The following is a 10,511-nucleotide window of genomic DNA, read 5'->3' as shown; positions in this document are numbered from 1 at the left end:
TCGTAACAAAGGTCTTGTAGCAGAAACATTTGCAATAGAGTTTTTTTCGTTGTTTTTTTACAACAAAGATTTTGTTGCAATTTTTTTACAACAGAGCTGATATTGCAAAGCGGATCTTCCAAACTTGTGCGTCGTAAACTGCAACAAGCTAGTTGTTACGGCGTTCATTCCGCAACAACGGCTTTGTTGAAAAACCACCCAAAGCATATCCGCCGACTCGTGAGCCGTTAGATCTAGTACAATTTAGCACCGAGTGTGTTTTTCACTTTTGCAACGTATAGATTGTGTTGCATAACTTTTTTGTAACAGACGTCAATGTTGTAGAAAATATTTATAACAAAGCTTGTGTTGTATATATCTTTTCTGCAGCAAAGGTAGTGTCGCAAACCTGTTTTGCAACACATGTTATATTGTAAAAAAAAAAACCATCCACATTGTCACGTCGTTGTATTGCCACTGCAACATTTCTCGTGTTTCAGAAATATGAAGGATCTTGCAAAATCCTAAGACTTACGCTATAAGGGACTATCCAATATGTGATTGGCTATCGATGGGGCGGACGCGAGGCATGAAATCGATTGGATGATTCTAACAACTTCCTTTTTTCCTACATATTTTCCTCTGAGAGAAGCTGCTTTTGACCGGAATCTGAGTTAGTCACTTCGATGTCTCAAATCTCACGGATTCTTTTTCTCTTACAAATCGGGTTCTCTGTTGTTTTTTTCCCGTTTGATTTACCAAATTAGATGCGTCCCTAATTAAGACGGAGACCGTGTCTCCCTCGAAAAAAGAAAAAGAAAAGACCGAGTCCGTGTCCGGGGAGGATGCTAAACAGATCAGGGAGAGTTGTATATATATATCCAGTCCCGTGCACTGCATATACAGATCAAGTAAAGCTTAATCTCTTTCTGCATGTACTTGGCGCCATCCATGGACTTGAAGATGGTGGTCAATGACCAGAGAAAGAAGAAGGTGCCACAGAGAAAGCGAAGGACGAGGAGGCGGCAGACTAAACTTCCCTATGAGGACTTGTTAGACGAGATAGTGTGGGAGATCTTAATCAGGCTTCCCGTGGAATCACTGGTGAGATTCAAATTGGTCAGCAAGGCCTGGCGCAGTATCATCTCGGATCCTGTTTTTGTTCGTGCGCACCTCCATTACTCCAAACAGAAACATGACAGCCCGTTATCCTTCCTTATAATCCCCCAGATCTATCTGGAACCGGATCCTTCCCACATTGTCTCCACCAACATCCGCTTCTACCACTGCTCTTTACAACAACAACAACAACAAGATGATACAATGAGTGGTAGTGCAAGCGCATCACTCCTTTACGGGAAGCACTTCGAGGCCGGTGAGTTTGAGTTGGTGTCCCAAATGGCACACTGCGATGGCCTGGTGTTGCTACCCACCGACACCAACACCTACATTTTTAACCCTGCCATGAGAGATGTCGTTGAGCTGCCAAAGAGCCACTGCAACATCGTGCAAAATTTAGTCGTTCCAATTGGATTTGGCCTTGATGCTTCCACGGGTAGATACAAGGTTGTACGCTCTTTCTACTATTCCATCTACCATTCCAGCGATTGCCATCACACTGCAATGGGAATGGAAGTGTTCACCATTAATGATGGCCAAGATGGATCTTGGAGGGAAACCTTGATTCATCCACCCGCCCTTATCTTGCGTGCTCAGACTGCCATACACTGCAAGGGATGTCTATTCTATTACATCGATAGAAAAAGCCACACATGCGCCACACGGGTGCTACTCCGTTTCAGCTTGTGGACGAAACATTTGGTTTCACTCCATTGCTTCCTAATATGTACACTCAAGTCGAAGATGAAGATATCATGGTCCATGAACTCGATGGGGAATTATGCGCTACCTTCTTTTCAAAGGTCTAGAGGCGAGTATTGATATGGATGACAAACGACATCCAAGATCCACAATGGAAGTGTCATCGTATAATCAATTTCCCAGAGCAGTGCTATCCAATAGCCTCACTAAGCCATGGTGGGGTTCTTTTAAGAAGATGCAATAGTCTCTTTCGTTATTACTTCAAAGCTCAAGGCGTAAAAGAAGAAGAGACATTGGGTATCGATGACTTAAGGTTCATTGGACCTACTAACGACATCATGGGGCATGCATGGGAAAACGTTTGTTGGTTCGACTTACTTTTGTACACGGAAAGCCTTGTTCCAATTACTCATAAGGCGGGCTTACAAGCCTTATAATTTTTGACGTGCAAGGCAGGAGCACTGTGTATGCCTTCTTCAGTGGATGATCAGATGCTTCTCTCTGAAAAAGGACGAAGAATAATAAGCATGAAGCCATTGTTTGTTTATGTTGTACTACATGTCACTTAAATCTAGGCTCTAGTAGTAGGGACGTCCGTTTGGGAGGCGATCCTAGGCCGGGCTGTGGAGGGCGCCACGATGACCCTGCGTCGTCTAACACTCGCCCCTAGCGCTTTGTCGTCAGCGGCGCGTAGGTCACAGGCCGCTCAAATGGGATCGCGTTTCTCCCTCCTGGCGGACGGGGATTCGGGAGATGAAGACGACAAGGAGGCTGAGGATCTTGCAGTCACTATCGCCACCGACGTACTTCTGGAGGAACGGCTCATATCTCAAGAGGTTATCGGCGACCATCGAAGTCCGACGCTCAGCTAGCCGAGGAGTTCTGGAACGAGATTAGGTACCCAACACCTGGATCTCGTTTCTGGGAACGGCGTCCTTCGACGGACGAAGAAACCGAGGTTGCTACATCGTCTTCGTCTTTTTGCAGGGGTGATGCTTCATCTCCGCCGTCTCCTTCATCACCGGCCGAGGTAGACAAAGTGGCCTCACCTTCTGCGGTAGCATGTGTTCGCCACGTCTAGGAGGGGTCAAGGTTCAGACTGTGTGGCTGGGATGGAGAGGTCCCCTACCATGACATAGGGTCACCCCTCCGTCGTGCCTTGGGGATTTATTCCCTCATCCAGATGAGCCCCAGGGCGGACACGCCCGACAAGAACAAGGCAGCGCTGATCGAGGTGGCCACTGTGCTCTCTGCGGTGGTGACAGCCCGGTGCTTGAGGCGACTGATGATCCGGTTTCCCCGTGTGTCGGCAACATCCACGCAATCCAAGCAACTGGTGGGACCGGGTCATGGGCTCATCTGATCCTTTGGTTGTGTGGACTGTTCGTCGTGAGATCCCTAATCCCTCCACTTTGCGTCTACCCTCAAGACTCACGCCGTCGCCTCGAAACAATCTCACGAGCGAGAACCGAGAACCCAACGTCTATAGCGAGGACATCAGGGGATACAAGGGTGCGCAGATCGTTCGCGGAGGTGTTGGGGTCGTCGCCTCCTATGGCGTCCATGCCGCATCCGACTGGGCAGAAGAACCTTGCCCTGGGCGCTCAACCCTCCGTCGCTGCGGCAGGGGTGACGGATGTCCGGTTTGGTGCGTCAAGAGGTCATGTGACCTTCCCACACGGCCAGCATGCGACGGCTCACGCGTCAGCTTCTACGGTAGCACCTGGCATAATTCCGCCACTCGGGTTCGCGTTTGGCACAACGGCTGCCGCTAAGGCGGCACCGGGGCAGAAGCGAAAGAAGAAAAGCAAGAAGAAGAAGGCACCGGTCGCTGGTGGCCACGAGCAGCTGGAACAGGGGAATAATTCGCAGGTTGCATCGGCTGCGGTACAGGGTGCACAACCGGCCTTCCCGCATGTGCATCCACAGGTACCGCACGAGGCAACGGGGTTGGTGATTCCTCAGGTCCAGATTGCTAAGAAAGAAAAAACCAGATGCTGGAAGTGTGACGTGGACACGCACACTTCTAAGAATTGCACGATCGAACATTATTGCTACATATGTGATAGTTCTTCACACCCGATGAAGCAGTGTCAAACTCTGAAGCTACCTAGACCATGCATTTTCGTGGCTGGTATGGGCACCAAGGAGACTATGTTCGCTCAGCCTCCGGACAGCGTACATGACGCTCAGCTCTTGCCTAGCTACCGCCCCATTGCGCTGGTAAAGGGGGTCGGTATGGCGGCAACAGCTAAACAGGTCCAGGATCAGGTTTCGCGTATGTGTCCGATTCAATCTTTCACGGTAGCTTTTCCGACAATGGAAGTGCTCTCGAGGTTTGACGGCATAGATCTTGGCATTCCGGCGCAGGATACTAGACTGGCTTTCAGTCAGTAGAAGCCACAAGAGATCATTCCTAGGATGGAGCTGCACCAGGCTTGGGTACACGTCACACGGGTGACCCATTCTATGAGACACTTCCTTGGCATTTGGGTTGTTGGATCCCTGATTGGCACTACGATTGATGTCGATCTTTTGGCTCTACGCCATAGGGGTGTGGTGTGTATCCTCGTGGGCATGGCAGCTGAAGATTGCTTCAAGAAGATTGATGAGGCTGGACCGTATATTCGCACGGACGGTATCTTAAATCTGAGAGGATATGAGTTCACTTTCCGCCCGGAGCCTGTAGACTTTATACAGGAGGCGGATTTTATTCCTCTCTTTTGGGACACCAAGGTCAAGGATGGTGCAGATTAGACGAATATGCAGGTTGATATGGGGAATCAGCCCGGATTTCGTGGTGGTTCAACGAAAGGAGATGATGGGGTTACGGGGATGTCCATCGACACCGGTCCATCCACTCAGGTCGGGACATCCCAGCGTTCTTCCGTGGTGCACCCCCTTTGTGGGGTGGCTCTTACCCCGTTCAACCAAAGACCACAAACTCCCCGGGGTTTGGAGATTGTTCGTGAGCAGCGTGTTGGAAATATGCCCTAGAGGCAATGATAAAATAATTATTATTATATTTCCTCTTTCAAGACAATCGTTTATTATCCATGCTATAACTGTATTGAATGAAAACAAAAATGCATGTGTGGATATATAGACAAAACTATGTCCCTAGTAAGCCTCTAGTTGACTAGCCAGTTGATCAAGGATGGTTAAGGTTTTCTGACCATATGCAAGTGTTGTCACTTGTTGACTGGATCACATCATTGGGAGAATGATGTGATGGACAAGACCCAAACTATAAACATAGCATGTGATCTTGTCATTTTGTTGCTATTGTTTTCCGTGTGTCAAGTATTCATTCATATGACCATGAGATCATGTAACTCACTAACACCGGAGAAATACCTTGTGTGTATCAAACGTCGCAACGTTACTGGGTGACTATAAAGGTGCTCTACAGGTATCTCCAAAGGTGTCCGTTGAGTTAGCATGGATCAAGACTGGGAGTTGTCACTCCGTGTGACGGAGAGGTATCTCGGTGCCCACTCGGTAATACAACATCACATATAAGCTTTGCAAGCAATGTGACTAAAGTGTTAGTCACGGGATCTTGTATTACGGAATGAGTAAAGAGACTTTCCGGTAACGAGATTGAAATAGGTATAGGGATACCGACGATCAAATCTCGGGCAAGTAACATACCGAAGGACAAAGGGAATGGTATCCGGGATTATATGAATCCTTGGCACAGAGGTTCAACCGATAAGATCTTCATAGAATATGTAGGATCCAATATGGACATCCATGTCCCGCTGTTGGATATTGACTGGGGAGTGTCTCAGGTCATGTCTGCATAGTTCTCGAACCCGCAGGGTCTGCACACTTAAGGTTCGGTGATGTTTCGGTATAGTTGAGTTATAGGTGTTGGTAAGTGAAGGTTTTTTCAGAGTCCCGGGTGAAATCACGAACGTAACGAGGGTTTCCGGAATGGTCCGAAAACGAAGATTGATATATGGGATTGTTTCATTTGGCTTCCGGAAAGATTTTGGGCATTGCCGGCAGTGTACTGGGAGTGATGAATGGGTTCCGGGTTTTTACCGGGAGGGGGCCACCCACCCGGGAGAGAACCTAATAGCCCATGGGTGGTGCACCAGCCCTTGGTGGGCTGGTGAGGCCATCCCAATAGGGCTATTTCGGCCAGGATGAAAAAATCAAAGGAGAAAGGAAAAAAAGGAAAGAAAAAAAGAGGAGGTGGGAAGGAAGGAAGGGACTCCTCCCTCCAAACCGACTTGGAGGAAGATCCCTCCTTCCTTCGGCAGGCGCCCTAGAGGCAAGCCCCACCCCTTGGCTCTTCATATATATACTTGAGGTTTAGAGCTTTTGAGACACAACTTTGCCACGTGCAACCCTAAACCTCTACTTCGTAGTTCTTCCTCTAGATCGATTTTCTACGGAGCTCGGGCGGAGCCCTGTAGGAATAGATCATCACCATCACCGGCGCGCCGTCACGCTGCCGGAGAACTCATCTACATCCCTGTCTCTCTTGCTGGATCAATAAGGCGGAGATCGTCATCGAGCTGTACGCGTGCTGAACGCGGAGGTGTCGTCCGTTCGATGCTAGATCGGGACGAATCGTGGGACGACGGTGATTTGAATCACGACGCTGTTCCACTACATCAACCGCGTTTCTTAACGCTTCCCGCTTAGCGATCTACAAGGGTATGTGGATCCGATCTCCCTCTCATAGATGAACATCACCATGATAGGTCTTCGTGTGCATAGGAAATTTTTTGTTTCCCATGCAACGTTCCCCAACAGTGGCATCATGAGCTAGGTTCATGCGTCGATGTAATCTCGAGTAGAACACAAATTTTTTTGTGGGCGTTGATATTCGATTTTGTGCCCTCCTTGGTCTTTTCTCGATTCGGCGGTATTGTTGGATTGAAGCAGCTCGGACCAACCTTACTCGTACGCTTACGAGAGACCGGTTTCATCAACTAACATGCAACTCATTGCATAAAGATGACTGGCGGGTGTCTGTTTCTTCAACTGTAGTAGAATTGGATTTGACCGTGGCGGTCCTTGGAGAGAGGTTAAATAGCAATTTGCACATCTCCGTTGTGGTTTTGTGTAAGTAAGATGCGATCATACTAGATACCCATAGCAGCCACGTAAAACATGCAACAACAAATTAGAGGACGTCTAACTTGTTTTGGCACGGTATGCATGTGATGTCATATGACCAAAGACATGATGTGATATATTGGATGTATGAGATGATCATGTTGTAATAGTTAAATATCGACTTGCACGTCGATGCTACGGCAACCGGCAGGAGCCATAGGGTTGTCTTTAAACTAACTTTTGTGTTTGCAGATGCGTTTACTATATTGCTAGGTTGTAGCTTTAGTAGTAATAGCACAGATAGCACAACAACCTCGATGGCGGCACCTTGATGGAGATCATGGTGTGGCACCGGTGACGATGAAGATCATGCCGGTGCTTTGGTGGTGGAGATCAAGAAGCACAAGATCATGGCCATATCATGTCACTTATGAATGGCATGTGATGTTAATCCTTTTATGCACCTTATCTTGCTTAGAACGACGGTAGCATTATAAGGTGATCCCTCACTAAATTTCAAGATAAAATTGTGTTCTCCCCGACTATGCACCGTTGCGACAGTTCGTCGTTTCGAGACACCACGTGATGATCGGGTGTCATAGACTCAACATTCACATACAACGGGTGCAAAACAGTTGCACACGCGGAACACTCGGGTTAAACTTGACGAGCCTAGCATGTACAGACATGGCCTCGGAACACAAGAGACCGAATGGTCGAGCATGAATCGTATAGTAGATATGATTAACATAGAGATGTTTACCACTGAAACTGCACTCAACTCACGTGATGATCGGACTTGAGTTAGTGAATTTGGATCATGCCACACTCAAATAACTAGAGGGATGTATATTTGGGTGGGATTTTATTAGTAATATGATTAGCTGAAGTCTAATTGTCTTGAACATAGTCTAAGTCGACTTTGCAATATTTTATGTTGTAGATCAATGGCTCACGCAGTAGCAACCCTGAATTTCAATACGTTCCTAGAGAAAGCTAAGCTGAAAGATGATGGTAGCAACTTCGTGGACTGGGCTCGTAATCTGAGGCTTATCCTACAAGGTGGGAAAAAGAATTATGTCCTTGATACAGCGCTAGGAGATGAACCACCCGCTACGTCTGATCAAGATGTTTTGAACGCTTGGCAAGCACGTAAGGAGGACTACTCAGTAGTTCAATGTGCAGTCTTGTATGGCTTAGAACCGGGACTTCAACGATGCTTTGAACGTCATGGAGCATATGAGATGTTCCAGGAGTTGAAGTTTATCTTTCAGAAGAATGCCCGGATCGAGAGGTATGAGACCTCCGATAAATTCTATGCTTGCAAAATGGAGGAGAATTCATCTGTCAGTGAATATTTGCTCAAAATGTCTGTGTACTCACACCATCTAGCTGAGCTGGGAGTTGAACTCCCGCAATAGGCTATCATTGACAAAATTCTTCAATCACTGCCACCTAGCTACAAGAGCTTTGTGTTGAACTATAACATGCAAGGGATGAACAAGTCACCCGGCGAGTTATTTGCGATGCTAAAAGTCGCAGAGTCAGAACTCCAGAAAGAACATCAAGTGTTGATGGTCAATAAGACCACTGGTTTCAAGAGAAACGGCAAAGGCAAGAAGGGAAACACCAAGAAGAGTGGAAAAATTGGTGCCCTCCGACGAAGAAACCCAAGTCTGGACCTAAGCCGGAAACAGAGTGGTATTATTGCAAGGGGATGGGTCACTGGAAGCGCAACTGCCCCAAGTATTTGGCTGATAAGAAGGCGGCCAACGCCAAACCAGGTATATATGATATACATGTTATTGATGTGTACCTAACCAACTCCTGTAGTAGTGCTTGGGTATTTGATACCGGTTCTCTTACTCACATTTGCAAATCGAAGAAGGAACTGCGGAATAAACGAAAGCTGGCGAAGGATGAAGTGACGATGCGTGTGGGAAATGGTTCCAAGGTTGATGCAATCGTCGTCGACACAGTCTCACTTCAGTTACCATCGTGATTAGTTATGAACTTGAATAATTGTTATTTAATGCATGCGTTAAGCATGAACATTATATTCGGATCTTGTTTATTGCTAGACGGTTACTCATTTAAGTCACAGAATAATGGTTGTTCTATTTTTATGAGTAATATATTTTATGGTCATGCACCCAATGTGAGGGGTTTGTTCATATTTAATCTTGATTGTGATGACACACATATCCATAACATTGAGACCAAAAGATGTGGACTTAACAATGATAGCGCCACCTTTTTGTGGCACTGCCGCTTAGGTCATATTAGTGTAAAGCGCATGAAGAATATCCATGCTGATGGGCTTTTGGAGTCACTTCATTTTGAATCACTTGACATGTGCGAACCATGCCTCATAGGCAAGATGACTAAGACTCCGCTCTCTAGAACAATGGAGCGTGCAAGTGACTTGATGGAAATCACACATACTAATGTGTGCGGGCCAATGAGTGTGGAGGCACACGACAGATATCGTTATTTTCTCACCTTCACTGATGATTTGAGTAGGTATGGATATATCTACTTGAAGAAGCACAAGTCTGAAACGTTTGAAAAGTTCAAACAATTTGAGAGTGAAGTTGAAAATCATCGTAACAACAAGATCAAGTTCCTACGATCTGATCGAGGGGGCGAATATGTGAGTTTCGAGTTTGGTGCTCACTTAAGAGAATGTTGAATCATTTCACAGTTGACACCGCCTGGAACACCACAGCATAATGGTGTGTCCGAACGTCGTAATCGTACTTTGTTAGATATGGCGTGATCTATGATGTCTCTTACCGATTTCCCATTATTGTTTTGGGGTTATGCATTAGAGACAACTACATTCACTTTAAATAGGGAACCATCAAAATCCGTTTAGATGACACCATATGAGCTATGGCATGGCAAGAGGCTAAATTTATCGTTTCTTAAAGTTTGGGGGTGCGATGCTTATGTCAAAAAGCTTCAGCCTGAAAAGCTCGAACCTAAAGCGGAAAAGTCAGTCTTCATAGGTTACCCAAAAGAGACAGTTGGGTACACCTTCTATCTCAGATCCGAGGGCAAAGTGTTTGTTGCTAAAAACGGAGCTTTTCTTGAGAAAGAGTCTCTCTCGAAAGAATTGAGTGGGAGGAAGATAGAACTTCATGAGGTTGTGGAACCTCTACTCCAACTGGATGGTGGCGCAGGGCAGAGAGAAATCTTTGTCGAGGCAACACCAGTTGAGGAGGAAGCTAATGATGATGATCATGAAGCTTCGGATCAAGTTACTATCGGACCTCGCAGGTCGACAAGATCACGTACCCACTACAAGAGATATGCTAATACACGAAACTATATTTTCGTCGCTACATCGTCACGGTTTTTAATTTACAACGATCTTACGACGAAAAACGAAGCGTCGAAAAAGAAGCGTCAAAAACGGACAACAACGACGTTTTGATCGAAATCCTCGTTACTTTTACGACGATTCATGGATCGTTATAACATTACGACGATCATAAATCATCGTTGGCAATCTAAACCAGTCCTACGTGGCAGTCCTACGTGGCAAAATTACGACGAAATCAAAACGTCATGGTTGAAATCAGCCCAACCCATTTCAATTGATCACATGGGCTGATTTTATTTTTTGGGGC

General features: G+C 46.4%; 1 protein-coding gene across 1 annotated transcript; it reads left to right on the top strand.

Moving 5' to 3' along the window:
• Positions 1-941: 941 nt before the first annotated feature.
• LOC123429653 (putative F-box protein At1g47790) lies at positions 942-1,975 on the top strand. Its single transcript, XM_045113666.1, has one exon. The coding sequence runs from the start codon at positions 943-945 to the stop codon at positions 1,918-1,920; it is 978 nt and encodes a 325-aa protein (XP_044969601.1). The 5' UTR covers position 942; the 3' UTR covers positions 1,921-1,975.
• The last annotated feature ends 8,536 nt before the right edge of the window (positions 1,976-10,511 follow it).

The sequence above is a fragment of the Hordeum vulgare genome, chromosome 2H (genome assembly GCF_904849725.1).
Source record: "Hordeum vulgare subsp. vulgare chromosome 2H, MorexV3_pseudomolecules_assembly, whole genome shotgun sequence".
Classification (NCBI taxonomy): Eukaryota; Viridiplantae; Streptophyta; class Magnoliopsida; order Poales; family Poaceae; genus Hordeum; species Hordeum vulgare.
The sequence above is the reverse complement of the archived record's forward strand: the minus strand, read 5'-3'. Positions and strand labels throughout refer to the sequence as shown.

Bases quoted from the DNA above. Each gene is read 5' to 3' on its own strand.
- LOC123429653 (XM_045113666.1), top strand. From the start codon at position 943: ATGGTGGTCAATGACCAGAGAAAGAAGAAGGTGCCACAGAGAAAGCGA.